At 36.3% G+C, this 22,311-nt stretch overlaps 3 protein-coding genes across 3 annotated transcripts; 1 reads left to right on the top strand and 2 right to left on the bottom strand.

Annotated features, from left to right (window-relative positions):
• The first annotated feature begins 5,369 nt into the window (after nucleotides 1-5,369).
• Nucleotides 5,370-6,318, top strand: LOC113234838. Its single transcript, XM_026470351.1, has one exon. It carries the CDS (start codon nucleotides 5,505-5,507, stop codon nucleotides 6,156-6,158), a length of 654 nt encoding a protein of 217 aa, XP_026326136.1. The 5' UTR covers nucleotides 5,370-5,504; the 3' UTR covers nucleotides 6,159-6,318.
• A 2,502-nt stretch (nucleotides 6,319-8,820) lies between these two features.
• On the bottom strand, nucleotides 8,821-18,216 carry LOC113234884 (neither inactivation nor afterpotential protein G). Its single transcript, XM_026470405.1, has 11 exons — nucleotides 18,018-18,216; nucleotides 17,556-17,758; nucleotides 15,456-15,680; nucleotides 15,121-15,333; nucleotides 14,558-14,721; nucleotides 14,280-14,440; nucleotides 13,922-14,043; nucleotides 13,290-13,473; nucleotides 10,361-10,508; nucleotides 9,923-10,111; nucleotides 8,821-8,956 (listed from the first exon to the last, which is right to left on the bottom strand). The coding sequence occupies exons 1-11, from the start codon at nucleotides 18,142-18,144 to the stop codon at nucleotides 8,821-8,823; spliced, it is 1,872 nt and encodes a 623-aa protein (XP_026326190.1). The 5' UTR covers nucleotides 18,145-18,216.
• A 1,446-nt stretch (nucleotides 18,217-19,662) lies between these two features.
• LOC113234782 (probable ribosome biogenesis protein RLP24) lies at nucleotides 19,663-22,311 on the bottom strand. Its single transcript, XM_026470263.1, has 3 exons — nucleotides 22,167-22,311; nucleotides 21,768-22,090; nucleotides 19,663-20,131 (listed from the first exon to the last, which is right to left on the bottom strand). The coding sequence occupies exons 1-3, from the start codon at nucleotides 22,245-22,247 to the stop codon at nucleotides 19,963-19,965; spliced, it is 573 nt and encodes a 190-aa protein (XP_026326048.1). The 5' UTR covers nucleotides 22,248-22,311; the 3' UTR covers nucleotides 19,663-19,962.

The raw sequence follows: 22,311 nt of genomic DNA, 5'->3' as shown, positions 1-22,311 counted from the left end.
GTCTCAATTTCCTGGAACTGCTACATGATAAAATATTTTTTATACTTGTAGAAAGAAGCCAAAAACTCAATAGTAATCATAAAATTATTTTGTTGTTAGATTCATATTACAAGTTTTTCTGGTAATAATTAAAATAGTTGAAAAATAAAGATGCAATCAACTAGACTTAAGTTGTACAAACGCAATTTGTTTTAATTGCTGAACGCTATGTATTGCAATGACGTATATTACCTATTAATTTGTACTTTTTTGTATCTCTAGCTGTGTTTCAAAACATGAAGTAATTATACAACAATAGAAATAAAAACACTGTAATATACATAACGTCACATACATATATATTTCACAATAATATATACCAGAGCAACGGATTTTACTCTAAGGCATTACCTAAAACACCCATACCAGAATTAGTTTAGAAAAGTTCTTTTTTCGAAATTGGTTCTATTCGATTGGAGCCCAAACGCCCACAGTGCAAGCCATTGGGCTACCGAGGTTTTTTTTATAACATCAAGTGACGGGACGAACAAGTCTGTCCATAACAGTTACAGTGCCACTCAGAGCTTTAAATTGCAAAGATCTGAGGGGCACTACCACTGCGCCTGTCACCCTGAGACGTAAGTTGACAAGTCCCATGTGCCTGTAATTGACCAGCACCCTTACCCTTCAAAACCGGAACACAGTTATGCTGACGTTACTACTTGGCGGCAGAAATAGGTAACGTTAGTACTACCCTGGACGAACTCTTTCACAAGGAGCTTTACTGCTACTCAATTCTAGGGTCCTCAAAATTAACATAATATATTGACGTGTTCACCAGTGTAGATTTACACGTATACTTAAACAGTAAATCCTTAAAATGTATGACATAAAGTGCAATTTTCAGAACTCCAACTTGCGTCGTGCATGACGAACCATATTCACACAGACCACATATATTCATAATATTTATTAGAATTCTTTATTCGATTGGCTTTTCTTCAAATCCTATTAGAGGAATCTTAATAGTATTATATGCAATCGTTGCATATTGAGTGTTCTTAAAGACGAGTGCCTACCGTGTTTAAGCACGAGGTTTTGTCGAGTGGCGTAAGTATTAGGTACGAGATTTTAAAACCTAATTATGTAATTGAATACAATATTTTTTCTACGAGTAAATTAAATTAATGAAACACTACGAATATTTAATGTATAATATTCTGTTAACAATCCACGACAACAAAATCAAACGAAAGCCAAACAAAATGATGCTTTGTATGTTACTTTACAAAATGTTGCTCTGTTGTTTGGATGTTACTTTATTATCTAGTTTATTATGTTGTTGTATTTGAATGTAATTGAACAGTAACTTACTTGATGAATTCTTGCTTATGATTATGGAACTCCAGGTCTATTTGTTCTAATCGATGTTTTTGTATCATTTACCTGTTTTATGATTGTTTGTTTCCATTGAATAATAATAAAAAAAGCTACAAAACAAAAAACCAAAGAGATAAAATAGAAGTGTACGAAGTGAACTCATATTTTTAACCAATAGCGTCATATTTCGACTGTTGCTACATACAGTGTCGAAACTACAAAATGCATACTTTACAGTAGACCAGTTTGAAATTATTTTGACTTAGAATAATATGTTTTAATAGTGTCGTGAAAGTGACACCCAATTATGATAGCTAATTTTATGTGTTTTTCTTAGGCCTTAGCATGATTTAAATTTTTTTATGTATTATTCTAGATATTACATATTCAATAGTTTACCTTGTTAGAATTTGCTAGAAATTAATCGAAAGTGGTCGATTCGTTAGTATTCAGGGCTTGTAAAATTTTAACAAATATTGAATCTACCAGTTTCGGTACTTTTCATTGACAACTTTTATAGAATCAATAAAAGTTTAACACTTTCGATTATTTGTACCAAGTAATTGACGGTCTAAAAGAGAAGAGAATACCAAAATCAAACACTGATTTTATAATATACTGACGTACATTTATTACTTATGAATTAAATATTTTTTTGTATGGAATTCGTTACGAGTAACATAGACAAATTAAATAATCTTTTAACTTTAATATCTTAAATGAACTTTTGTACCGTAGCATGAGTTTTTTGAGTCTTTTTGATGTAAATATTTTTTTTTACTTTGTAACATAAAATCGAAAAAATAAGTAACATGACAAGTTTCAGTCATGTTATTTTTTACATATAATATCAAGTGACGGGGCGAACAAGTTGTGCGCCTGATGTTAAGTTACACGCCTATTCATAACAGTTGCAGTGTCACTCAGAGCTTTAAATCGCAAAGATCTGAGGGCCACTGCTACTGCGCCTGTCACCCTTAGCCATAATTTGACAAGTCCCATGTGCCTGTGATTTCACTAGAACCCTTACCCTTCAAAACCGGAACGCAATAATGCTCACATTACTACTTGGCGGCACAAATAGTAAAAGGTAATTCTTTCACAAGGAGCTCTATTGCTGCTAATTGTTACTTACTTATTAGTGAAACAATAAGGCATCTATCGACTTAGGTTTTCGCGATTGTTACATTTAGGAAATGAAACTATTTTTTTTTCGGATCTAAATCGCCTGTATTTGTTTTTTGAAACAAACCTACGTTTCGGGTCCTTTACAAGTCCCATAGTCACGACTGACGTCACTTTCCGAACCTGTAAAGGGCTCGAAACGTTGGTTTGTTTGAAAACATAAATATACGCGAATTAGATCCGAAAAAAAAATAGTTTAATGTCCTAATAAGATATTTATTACATAAAATTACTTTGTCAATAATCTTTTACATTATATAAATATCGCAAAAACCCGTGTTTGAACACGAAATCTTTGTGTGATGTCGATATTATATTTATTACTGGCATACATGTAAAGGCTGTATATCACTATTGCGATTTTGCCCAGTGCAGTTGTCGTTAATTATATTTTGTTCAACAAAATCTAATAAACAGCTACCGGTTGGTAGTTTGCGTCGTTTGCTCCAAGTTTGCCAATGTTGTGTGGTCCTCTAACCCCAGTGTCGCAAATAGTAAAATGTATCAGTGACAACATGCTTTTAAAATAAAAGGGAGAGACTTTACCGGAACGGCATTTGAGAAATTTTTGGAAATCGTATTTTGCGTACACTATTTTTGATGCAGTTTTAATTGCCATCACGTAAATCTTTCATAACTTGAGCTTTAGATTTTCGTGCGGTTTCCTTGTTTGAAATGTGGTTGCCATAAGTCAACACCTGCTTTTCAGTAGGGCTCCATCATCATCATCAACCTTTTTATACGACCCACTGCTGGGCATGGGTTTCCTCTCAGACAAAGACTTAGACCATAGTCATATTGCCTCTCAGGCAAAGGTCCAGACTATAGACCAATACGGTTAGGGACTTCACACGTTTTCCGAATTTTGTGAACCTTCTTCGTCGTGCAGGTTTCATTACGATGTTTTTCCTTAAACCGGAATGCTCATGGTAAATTTCGAAAGAAATTTCGCACATAAATTCTGAAAAACTCAAAGATGCGAGTCGGGATTCGAACCCACGGCCTCTGGTTGAGAGGTGGTAAGTCAAACTATTAGGCTACTAAACGCTGTGGAAATCATTTATTATACCATCACATATCTTGTCACTCCCTGTAGACCAAGCGGAAACTCAGAGTACACTTACATTCAGAGTTAAACAATTAAAAAAATCGAATCTGCCAATTTGCGAAGTATCTAGCGTAGAACAACTACTGGTAGACTCGATAGATGTTTTCCATAGAAAACTTTCGATAGCTCTAAGACTAGAAATAAACACGTATACTATCGAAAGCGCCAGTTACAACTTTGTCGCAATTACATACACCTAGAACACTATCGAATCTCCTCTTTTCGATAGTCTTTCTTGTCCGACCAGCCATCTGGTCACTTGAATAAGAAAAGACACAAAGATCTAATTATTTAAAAAATATTTAAGAACTAGTTACGTAAGCGATATTTTAGATAATTTTTTTTTGCTATTATGAAGGGATGTAACAAAATTGTAAAAAATTTTTACGTTGGACGTGACGGTTTCACCGTGACGTTGTTGTTTATGTTTTATAACGAAATTAACCATACATCTACCTTGGCTATTCTTTTTTAAACTCTGATTTTAAAAAACAAAGAGCCAAACAAAAAAAGTAACTAAAACAGGCTAAAAGTAAACGAAACACTCACTCTCTCACATCGCATCGCGGCAAATACTGACGATTCGGTCAGTTACGAGCTGTTTGCGCACGCCGTTGCTTTTGAACAGTATAGATTGTACCTTATTCGATAATGTTTGTCGCTCATAAAGTGAAGTACCGATAGTATTCAATCTAAAACTTCCCTTAATATGATTTTTTTGACCAAACTGTATATTTTTCTAATAGTATATAATATACTCTTACAATTGATGCAATAAAAAAAATTAGGTTTTGCAGTTTCGATACTGTTTGTTGCGGCAGTCGGTTTGATATTTTATATTGTTTTTAAATAGTTCTTTTTGCCAAATGGGCACGCTTTTTATCTGTTAAGTAACATTTTGAGATCAATAAAATAATTTGAATTTTAATAATTTTGCAAATCACTATACTTTATTCTGTTCAAGAACATAGTGATACGTTTAAGGCTTAGTTTCTTTATTTTTTCCCATCCTCTAAGGTTTAAGGAGACTCTTTTAATTAGCAGAAATACGATGTTCTTTTTTTGAAACTCATTTAATTCTGTGTACAGATTTTTTTACATTTTTACTCGATATATTCACTGACACAGGGTTGATCGCCATAATTTTTATATTAATATTAATTATAAAACTGACACAGTGGCCGTTAATAGGCCTTAAGGACATAATAATAATACAGAAATGTTTCAGTTCAGTGTGGTTTAGTCGTCTACGTTCAGTAGCGAGTACCATAGAGAATAAAATTTGTACTTTTAGATATATTTATTATGATAGATTTATTATGCTTTATGAAATTATAATTGACAAATTAAAGCACAAGATTAGAACCAAGTAGAAGGAAATAAATTACTAAGTTGGAATCCATAAAGGATGAAAATAGTCTTTGGACCGAAACACAAAACTGCAATGCGACGTCGCATCATAGAAATCAACGCATCGCAGAATTTGCGAATTGCTCCGCATTCCTGCGGTGTTAATCTTCTTTGTTTTTTCCAGCTTTTATAATTTGTGATTTCAGCGCAAAAGAGAGTTGATATTTAAAAGAGATACCTCCCATTTGCCTTATGAGTTGCTAGGGATGGATGGCCCTTATTTCGTCTCCAGGCTTTGACAAGCCCACAGAGAGTTATGAACTTTATTATACGACAAACCTCTTTAGTCTTTACGTCACTCATAGATGGTCTTTGTTTTTAGAATATTATATGTTGTATTGAACATTATTGTACGTTTTGTTATATTTCTTATATTTTAGTACAGTTTTCTTCGTTTTGATATATTTTACCTTGTGGAAAGTGATTCACAAGAAAATCCAAAATGCCACTGATAGACATAACGAAACCCGAGGTTATTAAATTCCTTATAGAATCATATGAAAAGACAGATAGGCTGCGGATGAGATGGAATAATCTTTTTCAACAAAAATTACAACAGACTTCCGAGTTCCGTACCGATCCTAAAGGTTACTTCGAAATTGACGTGTTGGAAAAAGAAATGATTGCTGGTATGCTAGCTACTACAAGAGATCACATATCTTCCAAACGGAACAGGAGACTAAAGCTAAAGACTGATGTTGATCAAGTGCTTGGTATTTCGTATTTGAAAAAAGGACACACTATTCCTGAAGTCGGTCTCGGCGATCCAAAAGATGATCCAAGGTTGGAACGCCCTGATGATGATTTCTCCGAAGATCCTATTATGCGACCAGTTGATCCTGAACAAAATGCGATACTTCACAAAGGCATACCCGAGTTTGGCCGGGAACGTTACTTGAAGGTTAGAAGTAAGGCGGATCCGGAAAAAAAATACTATTTCCCTGAGTGTGATTCGTGGCAGTATGGATGGAGACTGACGGATAGCTACTTTGGCAAACAACAACCCATGTATGGACGCTGCTTTCGGCTCACTCGCGATACAATGAGTAATAGTGGTCCTCAACCTGACCCAGATCATTACAACGTGCCAATGTAAAGGACCACAGAATTGCATATAAACATATTTTAGATGTCAACTGTTGAAAGATAAGAGGAGGCTTAGCAACATTTAGGTTGAACATTATTTGATGATTGCTTAGAGCAAGCAAGCTCTTGTACTTTTCAACCATCAAATTTTTTTACATTCTGGTACTTTCAAGTAAAATAATATAATGTTTAAAATATATGTAGTGCCTACTTGGTGTATTTCCTTTTATTTCTTTTATAATATGCACAGGTACCGATATGACTCGCATCGCATCAGTAAGCTTAAATGGCAAAGGGGCCGGATATGCCTGCAAGAGGGCTGATGACCGATGGAGCAAATTTGTTCTAGAGTGGCGACTACGTCAAGGCAAACGTAGTGTAGGACGCCTTGCAGCAAGATGGGCGGAGGATCTCAAAAAAGTGGCCGGCAGCTGGATACGGACGGCACAGGACCTGGAGAGTTGACGTGCTGATTACCTGGTCTCAAACTAGGAAATTGCCTGTACTATGAGTATCCGTATTCCGTTCGAAACAATTAGGTTGAACACACACTGGCGCAGAGTCGAAGCGTCGACACTCGTATTAGCGCGCCCGGATCACAGTGTGGTCGGCGTCTGACGCGTCACTGCGCGCAAGTAACGCAACGTGACGCGGCGAAGCGCGAAACCGCTCGACTTTAACCAAGTGTCGACACGCGAAGCCTCACGTCGTCGCTTTCGATTCCATATTTGGAAAAATAGAAATGAATATGCCATAGGCGAAAAACATGACGCGTCGCGACGCTTTGACTCTGCGCCAGTGTGAGTTGAGCCTTAGAGCGCGTTTATTCGACACGAATTTCAACGCTCTATTTATTTAGTTTTTATGTTTAACTTAAAAGAGCGTCACGGGCGCACGAACGAGGCTGGCTTGTCAATGGTCTACGCGGCAGCCGCGCGGTTGTATTGTTCCGAGGAATTTCAATGTTGGTGCCTAGTAAATAGAATTCAGATTCGCCAGTAATGTACGTGAAAGCGTGGTAACTGGGCGGTCACCGCGCGGCGGCCGCCGACCGCCGAAATAACTAATATAATCAGTAGGCCGCTGATGGCCTTGACTGCGCCGCTGATGGCCTTGAAGGCTCATAGCCGGCAAATAAGTAAAACTCGATCAAAATGAACAACAATGTGAAGTATGAAGCTTCAATCGCATCATGCATCTTATAATTTGGTCGAGTATTACTTAGGGCGCGTTCCCACTATGTCGTGACGACAGATTGTCGTGCAGTTTACAGTGTCGTGGCTTGTATATTTAAATGAAGTTGTTCACATTAAGCACGACACGATTAATTGTCGTTCACGATTTTTTATCGTTACAACGACAAACTGTCGTCACAGTGGGAACAGCTAGAACGACACGACAGTCGTCAGACGATAAAAAACGTCACGATAAAAACGTGACGACAGATTGTCGCAGCTCCTAAGGTCGTCACGATCTAGGGGGAACAGCTAGTCACGACAGTCGTTCAACGATAAAAAATCGTCCGCGACAGATTGTCGTGATATGGGAACAGGCTAGACATGACAGTCGTCCAACGATAATAAAACGTGACGACATAGTGGGAACGCGCCCTTATTTGACAGTTAGTGCCCAGTTACACGATGTCCCCGGGTTATGAGCCTTCAAGGCCATCAGCGGCGTAGTCAAGGCCGTCAGCGGCCAACTGCAAAATGTTATAAAAAAAATACAAAAAAAAGTTAAACGATGTCGGACGGAAAACGAAAGTACAGAGCAGTGTTGTTTAGACTTTTTTGAGAGTAGATTTCACATACTAGACAAAAAGATACACACATACGTGTTCCACTATTTGATTTGTAAAACGAATTACCTATATAAGAAACATTTTATATAATTAGTCTTACGTCACCAAGTCTTAAAATCAATACTTATTTAAAAATCAAGATATGATTAATAGACCCAAGTAATATGATTTTCTATGCCAACATTGTTAAAACAAAATACCATAATTCATTTTCAAGTAAGTTTTTTGTACTCAATTTTGATGACAATTTTTATTATTTAATTAGTCGAATATACCATTGTGTAATATCAAAGAATATTTCAGGTTACCACACTCGAATATTAAATAATACTTCATGATGATGTTCTAGAAATATTTAAATAAAAAGAAATTGTCACCAAAATTGAGTACAAAAAACTTGCCTGAAAATTACCCTTACCTGATCCTCAATCTGACCAACGGGAAACACTTTTATTTTTGGTGTTGGCAAAATGCTTCAAGGTATGTACCTACATAATAAACAACTGAAATTAAGTAAATTGTCTGTTTTGGTAGGCAGATTTGTTCTGTAAATTTATGTCACACGTGGTATCAAGATGGTATGATATTTTGTATGTCTGTAATGTATTGAATTGATCAGTCCACACAGTTATGTTTCCATGCGTGTTGATAAAGTCGCTTGGTTTTTAAATGTTTTCCAAATCAACAAAATAAAATGTGTTTTTCCCCAAGTTAACAAGGCCCTGACCAAAAATTATACATGTTATTATGCAATTTTTAGAGCAAGGTTTGGCCCTTGTAACATTTTTCATATATCTATGCGTGTAACAAAGATGGTTGACAATTGTCATTAGGGCCTCAAAAAACAAAACTTCCTTGATTTCATTATAATTTATTGTGAATTAGCATTTTTAATAAGATCAGCTGCCTTCTCGGCCATAGCAACAAGTACAGAGTTGGGGTACAGTGATAGCGGTGATGGTAATACACTGGCATCCATGATTCGTACTCCTGATATTGACTTCACTCTGAAAAATAAAAATCTGTTGGAAAGATGAAAGAAGAACACAAAAACATAGACAACATAAGACAAACATAAGACATTACCTATTAACACTTTGTTTTACTGTTCGGAAAGTTACTTATCAGTTGGTGTATTACAATTACACAGTCGCGTTAGGACATACTTTCCTCGTTAAGTCAAACATCGAAATCAAATGATAAAGTCGCGAAACAAGATTTGTCCCTGGCACTTGTCGCGAGATATCTGTTTTCTAACGAATAAGTACGTGGCTTTAAGCGCGTCCGAGAATCGAATTCGAGACTATATAAATCTAGAAAACTCGTATCCACTTCCTATGTCAGTCCGATTCAAATCCGAGAAAATACGAGTACCGCTAGTACACCTGGAAATTATCCCTGTGACATTTCGGACCGTCGTCCTTCGGATTCGGAACTGGGGGTCGATTCAGAACCTTACGATAACACAGTTGTCGACCAATTTCTTTTCATTTTTATTCACAACACTCGAATCGAACGTCAAACTGTCGTATTCGAAACCGAACCGAAATGACGTCACATCCGTACGATTACTCTAACTTCTCGACCGGCAAAGGCTACAAACGTTATTCAGAACACAGTTATCGAATGAAACTTAGCGAACGTCCTATTTTAACGCTTCTTATTTTAAATAAACTCTGGATTTTGTTCAGTTTTATTAATTTATTTTAGACTAATACATACATATATTTTAGGCCAAAATGTATATAAACGGATTTTAATTTTTCTTATAATCTTTTCACCGACTAACTCTGTAAACGCTGTTGGATAACGATATTGTATCCGAATCCGAATCGAACGTTTAACTCGGAATGTTCCGAATAGTTCGGAAAGCGCCCTTCCATTCGAGAACAATAACGATACCTCCTGATAAGAATCGGTCATAACGCGCAAGATGGCTCGCGACGATGCGTAAAGACGTTAAACGTACTTACTTAAGCTGAGCATCCACCACTGTACCACCTGCACAGGTTCCACCAACATGATGTCCAATTACGGCCACCTCTCTTACCAGGCACTCCAAGAATTCATCTGGAGGACTTTTCAGGACTTGAGGTTTTTCAGGAGATATGTCTTTGAGTTTTGGTTCTTTTGTTTTTAGAGTTATACCTTGAGGCTTGAGCCTGAAATGTAGAAAAGGTTATAATAGATTAAAATTCGACCGGATTTTAATTTCGATCGTTATTTCAACTGATATGAGTATGAGTCTCTCTATTGTTATGGTTCGTTTTTGCCAGAGCTTTATCTTCAGACTATACCGTTCACGTTTGAAGTTTTCACACATCTTACACAAATTTCTAAACTTTATCTCACATACAAGTTTCCTCATGATTTCGGTAATATATTAAATGTAAACGGTTTGAAATTTTCACTTTTTTCTTCGTCTCGCAACAAATCCAGTCTGATCCTCCTTTGTGTAGTTCCAGAAAGTCATACACCGCTCGGGTCTAGGCCAGTGGATTCGCGCTCCAATGTCTTGAAATGGCTTCGTTAATGTCAATTTTTCAACGCGACGTAATGCTGGAATATTACAAATTCAATTTTTTTTACGATACCGAGTCAAAGGACGAATAAGTCGAGCGCCTGGTAGTAAGCACACGCCTGTCCATAACAGTTGCAGTGCCGTCCAGAATTTTAAATCGCAAAGATTTGAGGGGCATTGCCACTACGCCCGTCACCCTAAGACATAAGTTTACAAGGCCCATGTGTCTGTAATTTCACCAACACCCTTCAAAACAGGAACACAGTAATACATTACCGCTTGGCGACAGAAATAGCTTACCTATTTCTGTAGGACTGTAGTTCGATTTTATATTTCCGAAACGAAATAATAAATACCTAAAAAATCTGAAGACACCTTTACATAGGCCTTTTGAATAACGAGATTATGTTTTAACCTCTTTTCGCTGTATAATAACATCGCACTTTGTTCTCCGCATGAGTCGAAACTTATTCGTAACACAATGAAGATAACAATTTGCATTTGAAATTAGTAAAATTTGTCTATTGCCACAAAAAATAAATCTGGTCTAGCGGTGTATCTTTCTGATTGGCCATCATTACCTTTTTCGGTTGATGTTTCATTGTAGGTATATATATGAACTTTCTGTTACAAAATTTTCCGAAAATTAAAAGCTACGATCTCATGAAAAGGCGTACCCTTAAGGTTTTACGTGGGGCGCACTATAAGTTTCCGGAATGAATAAGAAAAAAAATACTATAAATGGTCAGAAATGAATTTATTGTTTCTCAAAATATTCTCCGTTAGCGTTAATGCACTTTTTCATACGAATAAACCAATTTTGAAAACATTTATGCCACTCCTCCGTGACAATCTCTGAAACATATTTTTCATACTATTCGACAGCCTCTTCAGGTGATAAAAGTTGTTGACCACGTAACTGGTGCCAGGTCGGGATTATACGCGGGATGGCTCATAAGGTCAACGTTGTTCACCATCAAAAATTAATTTGTCTGTCTGGCCATCTAAGAATTGGCATTATCGTAGTGCAAGATGATACGGCGTTTACGGTTATTTTTACGGAGTTTGTCAATAACTTCCGGCAAACAAATGGTCGTGTACCAATCACTGTTCACGGTTGAACGATTCTCCAAAGCAACAGTAGCTACGTGTCCAGTTTTATTAAAAAAAGAAGCAACCATCCGCTTAGAGGCACTTTTCACGCGCGCCACTTTGGTTGGTTTCGGCTCATCTCGAAAGATCCATACGCTCGACTGCTGCTTTGTTCGGGATCGAAACTATAAATCCATCAAGCATCTACCAAGACCTATTTCAAGCCCCTGAGGAAGATTTCTCAGTTCCTGAGACTCGTGAAATGTAACACCCCCTTACAGGATGCAGGAGTTTACAAGCTTGACTGTGAGTGCGGTCTTTCTTATATTGGACAAACAAAACGAAGTATTTGTACCCGCGTCAAAGAACATATAGCTGATGTCAAACACCGTCATGTAAACAAGTCTGCAGTCTGCAAGCATGTCATGGATAAACATACACATTCAATGAAGTTTGACAAACCCCAGGTCCTTGCAAAAGAAGTCCGTTATCTACCCAGGATGCTGCGAGAGGCCATTGAAATTAAAAAACATCCTAATTTCAATGGGGAAGATGGTTTCTCCGTACCACCAGTTTGGGATCAAGTATTTCCTCTAATGAAAAATCCTAAACAGACATAAGACTGCAGTACTAATTAATATGTTTTATTTATTCTAATTTCTATTATTAATTAATAATAAATTGAACTTAATAAAAATTGATTCAATAAAATAATTTGTAAAACTTAATGTAGCGTAAATTGGAATGTTTTCTTTGTAAAATTAAAAGTAAGGTATTTAATTAATAACTATTGTAACTATAGTGAAAAAATAGGGTGGTTTGCATCAATATTAGACTTAACTGGTTGAAAACTGTACCACCTCAGTCAACCGTGAAACCGTGGTTTTGTGTGTAAAAACAAACATACGCGATTTAAATTCGGAAAAACAGTTTCATTTCCTATAAATCCACGTTTCGTCACCTATTACTATATCCCACACCACGTTTGATGCTCCTTCGTTGAATCTGGTAAGCATGGCATTGCACCAAGTGACGCGATCCGTTTTTTGAGCATCAGTCACATTGTGTGGGATCCACCGAGAGCACAGCTTTTTCACACTCAAATGTTTGTGTAGTATTGATTGTATTTGACTCATGCCTATGCCTAAAGATGCCCGAATCTCATAGTATGTCATATGCCTGTCTGTTTTGGTCATACGGCGCACAGCATCGATGTTTTTGTTGTTCACAGCAGTGGACGAGCAACCATCACGAAATTCGTCACTGAGATTCACACGACCGCGTTTGAATTCCGTAAACCAGCTATAAATAGTCGTTTTGCATACTGCTTCATCGCCAACAGCAGTTTGAAGCCGAGCGAAGCTCCGCTGAGCTGTTACATTCCACTTAAAGTCGTAGAAAATCATACTACGAAAATTTTCACGAGATAAATTCATAGTGATGTAGAGAACCAATTTCTAAAATGACGCTACAATGTAAAACCAAGTGACAGTCAGATGAAACACTGTATTCTACAGCCCAAGAGTTCCATTTTCAAATGTTGTAATTACTTTTTAAATATTGTTTATGTAAGTGGCCAGTTCTGTAAACTTATAGTGCGCCCTATGTACGTAACTTCAGAATGATAGTGTCTTATTGCCGTGTATTATCAAAATATAGATGAACCACCGGTGAGAAAGCTGGCGGTAGATACTTTTAAATCGAGTAGATGACAAATCTTGACAAACCTTTAATCATACACCGTACATCCCAACCGTGATGCAAATAATTCGGGTCAACGACAGGCGGTATAGACGTGCTGGAGTCTCTCAACGTGACGGAACCTCTGCTTTTCGGTTGAACACAAGTGGATAGAAACATGAAGCCTTCTTTCGACGTGTCATTATGGAACGGGAATGTGTCGCGGTATACCTGAACGTTTCATTAAAAAAATGTTAAATACCACACACGACATTAGGACAAAACTTCTTTAGTAGGTAACAATAAAATGATAAATATTATAATCGGGGATAGCGCAAATCCGCGTATGTAGCACTAGCACAAGACGCGTATCTGCACAAACCAAATTTTTACAGGAGAGGGATTTAACGTTGTTACTTTATTCATAGTTACAACTTTCATTTTTGTACTGTAAGCATTAATTTATGTTATCTACGGACTTATAACAATAGATTCCCGTAAATCACGCTAATTTGGTTGCCACGACATATACGCGGACTTGATTTGTGCGACTAAATTAACAAAATGGAGACTCATGATCAAATGCTAGTTACGCGTAATTGCACAATCCCCGACGCTATGCTTTCCATTCATCCATTTGCAATTTGTGCGGATTTGGGATCATCCTTTACTATTTTACCTTTGGCATATAGTTGGACAATTCTCTGAGAAGTCTCTCACTCGTAGTCCCCATTGCAAACAACATTACCGCTGAAGAATTTTGGTACTCCACACCAGCTACTGGTGGGAATGATAAAATCCCTGAGAGAGAAAGAAGATATTAAATTCAATATGAATCATCTTAAATGACTTGGCTACATTAAGTTAAATTCAAAAAATATATATATTTATAGGAATGAAACTATTTTTCCGGATTTAAATCGCGTATATTTGTTTTTTCAAACAAACCGACGTTTCGGGCCCTTTACAGGTCCCATGGTCACGGTTGACTATGAACTCGATATATATATATTTAACTAAAGGGATCATGTTAATACCTTTTCCGTTCCGGAAAAAATCCCAAACGCTGCCAAAAGCAAACACCTTGGACAATGTAACACTGATAGGTTTCTTAATGCTTATAAAAACAGGAATGTTCATGTGATCGTGGAGATTTTTGCCGATATGATCGTTGGGTGCAATTATATTTATTCTTAATCTGTAAATAATTCGTAATTCTAAATTAGAATGTACCTACGTAATTTATGTTTTGCAAATAGGTTTCTATTAATGATTTGTATTCAATAGGAACTGATATCTTAGAAATCCTAGATACCTTTCCACCAACTCCTTCGGTCCAACACCTGACAGTATTAATAGCTGAGGAGTTTTAATAGCTCCTGCGGACAGTATGATCTCCTTGTTCACGAAAATGTTGTTCAGGTCACGATGGTTCTGCAGAATGTATAGCGACGATGCTGTTTTGTTTTCGAAACGGATCTGGAATTGAGAATGCATGAAACTATTTTATTTACAGCTAACTAGATGGCGCTAGTAATCTTACTGATAGAGATACATGTCAAAAGAGACCTATCGTATATTTAGTACGACGGGTTAGCCCAGGGTCTTTTTCTCACTCGTGTATTTTTGCAAAGTATCCGTGGTAAGACTACATATATATCTTATGACAAATTTTAGAGCCCTGTGTTTACCGCTGATTGACAGTGGCACAATAGATCATTTATTTTATTTTACCACAAACCGATGGTTGTAAATAGTTCCAGTTACATATAATATATAATATATAAAGTTTAATATAATATTTTATAAAAGACTAGGTGCCTGATAGGCATTAGTAATTGTATCTAAAGCGTATTAATGAGATATTTCTCTACTCACGGATATAGCCTGCGTTTTCAGTAAAACTTGTAAGTTTTTTCTCTTCAAAGCAGGTTTAAGATAAGCATCGAAGGTCCCTCGTCTCACGCCATCTTTTATAGTGGCTGTGGCTCTTCTAAATATCGTATACTTGTCTTTAAGAAGGTATGAAGCTTGTCTGAATGTATTCATTAGGTCGTCCTGCTCGTCGATTTGCTTTAACTTCATTGGCGCCTGATAAAAATTTTGTAGCAAATTGCCCAACATGCTAATACGTGATTTAGAAATTAGGAAAAACAATAAGTGAAATATCTTTTATTAATCTAAAAACAAATTTTTTTTTGTCATCGTCTTACCTTAGCAGCTGGGCAGTATCCATCGACAGCACAGTATTCAGAATCAAACTCACTTTTGGAAGTTCCAAAAGCTTTAATAAAGTACGGTCTTAAGTCCTTCCACGTCCAGCCTTTGAAGTCCTTTCTAGACCACCGCTCGTAGTCCTCGGGAACACCAAATCCGTGGAGTAGGAAATTGATCTGCCCTGAGCCTCCAAGCCCTTTGCCCCTGGGGATTATTTGGATCTGAAATCCGAACAATGATAAGTGTAAGATTGTTGAATGTAGGATTAAAGTCTCCTCAAAATTATCACGCATATTAGGCGGATTAGCCATTACAGGAAATGATATTACCTCTTAAGATGGCAATGAACACGCCGATCTTATGATAGTATGGTTTTATCCTTTAGTAGCATCGTATACCTACTAGACAAAGCCTCCTCAGTAGCCGAACGGTTACAGCATGGTAACCGTTAGGAGACTTTAATGCAGATGTCCCGGGTTCGATCCTCGGGAGAACTGTTTTTATGGCCTACATTTATTTCTCTTGTGAGTTTGGGTGGCATTTGTGGCTATGGTGTCCATGGCAACCCCGACACAGGGTTTCCCTAGTGCAGAGCTATCAGTGTGGGCGTTATTAAAAAAAGCATGATTTTTCAGGTACATTGTAATGTAAATAGCTATAATGCTAAAAAAGAATCTCAAAATTTGGTCTACGATACTTCAACGATAACATCAGAGATATCAAAGGTTATTGACGACCTCCGTGATCTAATGGCTTGCACACATTTCATCATGTCGCCATCTCTTAGGTCCCGGGTTCGATCCCCGGCTCTCGCCTTGAAAAAGGCCCAAGTTATAAAGTTTAGGGAACAAGTCTGTAGGCAGGCTACTCCACTCAGTAGCCGTTCGCCATATAAATGTGGAAGCGTAACGCTTCATACGAATCGTTGGAATATCCACGACATGGGAGTGCTACCCAAGCCTACACCTAGTCCCCCGGTGATGGAAAGGCGAAGGCGGAATTAAATCGTGTAATACCATCGCACGCTCTCCGTTTATGCTTTGTACTTTGTACTCTATAGTCTACTAGTTAAGGTGTACAATACTACCTATATAAATGTCAGATTAAAATTAGATTGCTTTGTAATATGAAAGAAAAAAAAACCCTTGTAATAATAAAGTTTGGTACTCAACCATTTACTACGAGCATTTTTAAATATTATGTACTAGAATTTTTTAAATTTCATTCGGAATGCTGTTGCATATCTTGACCGACATCACGTAAAAACTTTAGTGGTAAAATGCTGAGGTGTGATTGTCCGAGTAAATCATTGTATCCGTATATCTTTTATTTCTATGCTTCCTTTTGTTGGCGATTTCAAAATATGATGCATGTTTCTGGAAAAATCTGCCGAAGGTACATTAACTAACACGCGGCTGTTTGGCAAAATAATTTTTGAGATATCATATAAAAACCATAACTCAGTTTTTGAATATTGAAATTGTTTAAAGATATTTTAGCTAAGCATCGTTAGGGTAAGTTCCGATATAACCGACACGTTAACTAACTTTAACTGTTTTGAAATAGAGAATTTTGATCTCTATCTTATGGTATTTGAACGGATATTTGACCACAAGTCACTTAGCCGCGTTCTAATAGACGGCAGAAATACAGCAGCCTCCTTAATATACAGGCAGGGTAAAGGTACGGTTTTGCCCTTGTCGAAAAATGGCTTACACGAATCCATTTGAGACCCCCCGCAAATGATACGTACATAGCGTATTTTCATCTTCTAAACTCTACCGAGTTTCCCCAAGATATTACCCCGTAATTTCATAGACGCATTCTGTACTTATACTAATTTTCGAAATGGGTACATAAAACGAGACGGTCTGTTGCACAAGTTCTCAACATGGGCATTCCAATTGCAATTGCTGTCAAGGGTAAGACCCAGAAATTTTGTGAGTTTAATTTGTTCTATATTAACAAGATTGCCATTAAGTATTCTATATTATAATTACAAATGAAAAGCATTTTATTGTCGAGCACATAAGAATAGGTAACCTTACACACTTTTCTGCTTAAAATTTATATATTTTCTCGTATCAAAAACTTACCTGATCCCAAAGCCCAAAAGACGAAAATTTCTGCGATTTTGTCCTTACAGACCAGTCGTTGGGTCCTTGCTGTGCAGCAGTAGGCATCAGAGGGATCTTTGTAAAGTAGCCCATGTGGTCTCCGGCTTCAAGTAGCAGAACCTTTGTTTTGGGATTTTCTGAGAGTCTAGCTGCGAGGACGCAACCGGCTGTCCCAGCTCCCACTAAAAAAATTGAGATTATTAAGCAATTTATCAATTTTTTTATACAGAGTGGTATTGGAAGTATATCGTTCACTGCATGACCTATGTTACGGTACTACTTTCGATAGATCATCGTATCGCCACACGTATCCAATAACAGACAAGAGTTTACCAAATAAGAGATTGCCATTCAAATGTCACAGGCGCTTTAGAATGATACGATAGTTACATGAAGCTTATAAAAGCTTCTTGGATAGTTAATATACAAAGAGGTACTTACCAATAATATAATCATATCTTTTTTCAGGTTTCACAATGATGCTAGTGTAAGCATTAGCGTATTTTTGATACACCACATACGAAATGCATGCCACAATCAAACCAACAATGTATGAATACAGAGGCATTGTTGAAATTCTGTTAAAAGGACTATTCTACAACATATCCTTAGTGAAGGAAACAACGTAATGTTTCTTAATCGGGGTTCGTATCGTTTGAATTAAGTTCACTCTAATTGAATTAGGCAGGGGTTGGTAACATGAATTATTAAGGCCTGCTTCACAATACGTTAACACTAAGTAGGTCAGTTAATTTTCATTAAATTTGCTTATTTTAGTTATTATTTGAGTAAAGTATGACGTGAAGAGTATCAAATTAATTTCATTAGGAAAGCGTACTTATCTGTACAACAGAAAGTGAGTTAATCAATAATAATGCTTACTTACGTGAGGTTGAATGTATGGTGCTGTAAAATGCCATAAGGTGGTTTAAAGTTCTTCATAAACGAAAAAGGTTCTACTTTTAAATTATAGGTAATTAACAAAATGATTTCTGATACTTTGCTTCCATAGTAAAAAACAATATTTATAATTAATTAAATTTTTATATTGAATTGATATTCAATTATTTTTTGTGAAATTACTCCACTAGTTTGTTATAATTACTAATACAAAGATCGAACACTCAGGAAAAATTCCTTTGATCCGGTCGGATTCGAACCGACGTTTTCTTGCATACCGTGACCGTAAAGATCTGTAGGTATAATTATTTTTTTCTAGCAAATAAACATAATCTATTCTAATAAAGAGCTATGTCAATATTGCTATACGGTTGCTTTTAAATACCTGCCCCCGTAGTATGGCTATACAGTCGCGACACGCGCGCGATAAAATTGAAATAAGCGCGCGCTATTGGCTGTCTCAATCAGGTATAATTTAGATAGCCAATAGCGCGCGCTTATCTCAATTTTACCGCGCGCGTCGCGACTATCACGCGTAACCATGCTACGGGGGCTGGTACCGCAATAGCATATAATTTTTCTCAACAAGTATTTCTTTAACTATCTCTGTCATTCTCGGACTAGAGTTTACTACCTAATTTCCCTCGCAATTTTTATTATTTAAGTATTCGTTTTTTTTTCAAGCAATATTATTTCATATTCGAATATTGTATAGTGAAATATTATTTAATAATTACACGATAATAAAATTGCCTCGGAAATTAGGTAGTGAACACTATAAAAAATGTTAGGTAACTGATCTACAAAAAAAAAATACTGTCCAAATAAACATTTCTTGGTGCAATACGCGTGATTAGGAAATTATGTTTGGAAAATTATGGTGCAATATGAGTAATAAGAAAATTATGTTAAGACAGCAATAAAATCAGTGTAATCTCATATTGGACTTACTATTTTTTCTAATTATCATTGCAAAATATAAATAGTACCTATAGTAATGAATAAAAAATCATGTAACTCTAGTTTGATATCTTGAACCAAAAGGTTTACAACCTCTATTGCAAGACTTAAGAGGATTAGTTTACCACAGAACAGAAAATCAATACATTCTTTATATCAACGTTGTATAACAGAATTACTTAAAGTACAGGATTTTAATTAAAATAAAGGTTTTGTATAAAAACTTGTATTTGTTTTTACTGACACATTTTGACTAAGTAATGCTGAATATTGTACGGCAGAGGATAATCTGTAATAATAGCTGACCTGTTTCAATAAGTATAGTAAATTTTAGGGCAATGTTTTTAACATTACTGACATGTCTTATATTACAAATGGTATGGTTTATGCTCTTGACTAATAAATAAACACTTACATTGACATTTTATGTTATCAAATCTAATGAGATAAAAGTTCAAAGTATTCATGACGAGACCGATGCCAACCAGTGAGCACTTTGATTACGATACAGGAGTCAAGGTACAGTTTATAAGTCTACATTTCCACCATCCTCAATCATTTCACCAGTGGCTGGCACCATGACTGGTGCCTCAATGACCTGCTTGCGGCCCTTGGAGTCAATAACTTCCAGAGTTTCCGGCTCTACCTCCATTTCTTCTTCGGCTTGTCTTTGTTTGAGACCTGCTGCCGGTGATCTGTATGAAAAGAAGGTTTATTTAAGATTGTTGTCTAAATATAATCTGTGTCAAGAATATGGTTAATATAAACGCAACATAAATGCATTAGAAATTTGCATAATTGACCTATAGTCCGTTTCATTACTTAATCATTTGATATATGATCAGGGATAGTGCAAATCCTCATATGTAGCATTACCTTTACCTTTACATTACCTCATATGTAGTTCTAAACAATTTTGTTTAGAGTAGATATGCCCTTTAACACATTTAATTTTTTTTCATTATTACTTTGCTGTTTCAACACCTACAACTTTTATTTTTACACAGTAAGTGTTAATTTTATTTTTATAAGTATTAATTTATGTTGTCTACGGACTGAACAAAAGATTCCCATAAATCATGCTAATTTGGTTTCAACAACATTTAAGCAGATTTGATTTGACAACTAAATTACCGAAATTGAAACTCATAAGCCAATGCTAGTTACGAGTTATTGCAATATCCACCACAATATATTGTTATACAATAAGCTTATTATATAGGTATAAAAGACTGCGTTTTTTTGGTTTGCCTATGTTTGGTATTGTATTTCCGACTTGTGAATTGTTCCAAGTCCCTGTTAGAAATTACAGTTTGTAACAGAGTCAAAGATGGAGGGTGTTGTCACAGCAAAACTTTAGTGCGATTCATGTAAGTTCAAGCTATCAAAATATTGTTGAAGTTATGTAGTTGTTTGATCGAAGTCCTATCCAAAATGGGTATTCACATATCCCTTGAACGAACGTTGATATGAGTAGAATTAAAACACAACGACTAATGAACGTCATATTGGATGGTGAAATTTGGCATTTAGTCATCGAAAGTCTATTGAAAGAACTGTCAAAATTTTAGCAGAATACGTTGTTTAGAGTCGATTTAAGTTCGATTCAAATACCAGAATACACCTTAATGATATTTGAACTAAACTACTTTAAAATAAACGCCTTCATGATGACCTCATCGAGACTTATAAAATTCTGATGAGTCAGTACGATCTACCAGCAATACAAAGCATCTTTAAAAGAAAAGAAAACTTTAAACCGTCACGTGGCTCCATCTGAAACTAGTTCATGCACCTTCCAAAACTCCTGCTGCACACAATTTTTTCAGCAACAGAGTGGTGCACAATTGGAACATGCTACCGGAAGATGTCGTTTCTCCTCTGTTAATGCCTTCGAAAACAAGCTCAACAACTGGCTTTGATAGAGTGAGTCAGTGTTAAAAAAGTGAACTAAAACAACGATATAAATTTCAACACTGTGTGATGTAGACATACCAGAGAAAGCTACTTGTCTATAATCAAATAAATAAATCAAATTGGACTCATTGACATTCACTGTCATATGTGAATACGAAAAACCAGTTTAATGACTAAATCACTATGATATAGTAATGGTTTGATAATGTGAATCATCCCACAGGTCCCAGGTTGTATTCCCAGGCCGGTAGAAATATTTATATGGCCTACATTTATTTCTCTCGAGTTTGGGTTTAATTTGTTTGTTTAAGTGTGTGTCCATGGCACCCGCGACACAGGGTTTACCCAGTGCGGTGCTATGTTGAGTGGGTGCGTTATTATTATTATTATATTAAAAGTAAAACACATAGGTACCTGATAAGAGAAATATCTCTCTGAACTTCTCTGACGTCTCTCTGCCACTCCACTTCACGTCCTTTCCTTAGTCTCTGCATAATATAGTTGTTAGATCTTCTCTGTCGAATTTCCTCTACTTTCTTCATAGCTTCAATGGTTTTAGTCCATAATTCTCTGTTGTATTTCAATGGTACGTTTCTCCGTTTTTCGAACTCAAATGACGGGTCTATGGCCAAATCCTTGCCAGCTGTTTTACGGTACGCCTTTGTCCATTTAGTTTTACGCGGATTCTTTTTCTTTTTAAACGCTGCATGGCATTTTGAACGGCAAAATCTGAAAATCTGTGGACCGAATTGGTTAGTTACAATGTGGCGTAATGACATGAAATATGAATAAAAATGACATAAGTTATGTTACCTTGCAATCATTTCTGACGAATTGGATTCCATGGCCAGGATATATCCTGGAGGAGCAGAAATAACAAGTTTCTATACGCATTTTGCACAAAAACTACACGTGCTTGTTTTGGTCACTTGACAGGTCCCGTCAAAAAGAAAGATGG

Source organism: Hyposmocoma kahamanoa, unplaced genomic scaffold (genome assembly GCF_003589595.1).
Source record: "Hyposmocoma kahamanoa isolate Upper Pololo Valley unplaced genomic scaffold, ASM358959v1 86, whole genome shotgun sequence".
In the NCBI taxonomy this organism is placed as follows: domain Eukaryota; kingdom Metazoa; phylum Arthropoda; class Insecta; order Lepidoptera; family Cosmopterigidae; genus Hyposmocoma; species Hyposmocoma kahamanoa.
This window is presented reverse-complemented; position numbering and strand designations above follow the sequence as displayed.

Coding starts and splice junctions, on each gene's coding strand:
- LOC113234782 (XM_026470263.1), bottom strand. CDS start 22,247: ATGCGTATAGAAACTTGTTATTTCTGCTCCTCCAGGATATATCCTGGC. Junction 22,091..22,166: donor TCGTCAGAAATGATTGCAAG/GTAACATAACTT, acceptor TTCGGTCCACAG/ATTTTCAGATTTTGCCGTTC. Junction 20,132..21,767: donor AGAGATATTTCTCTTATCAG/GTACCTATGTGT, acceptor CTTTTCATACAG/ATCACCGGCAGCAGGTCTCA.
- LOC113234838 (XM_026470351.1), top strand. CDS start 5,505: ATGCCACTGATAGACATAACGAAACCCGAGGTTATTAAATTCCTTATA.
- LOC113234884 (XM_026470405.1), bottom strand. CDS start 18,144: ATGCCTCTGTATTCATACATTGTTGGTTTGATTGTGGCATGCATTTCG. Junction 15,334..15,455: donor GATACTGCCCAGCTGCTAAG/GTAAGACGATGA, acceptor AATTTTTATCAG/GCGCCAATGAAGTTAAAGCA. Junction 14,441..14,557: donor CCGAAGGAGTTGGTGGAAAG/GTATCTAGGATT, acceptor AATTATTTACAG/ATTAAGAATAAATATAATTG.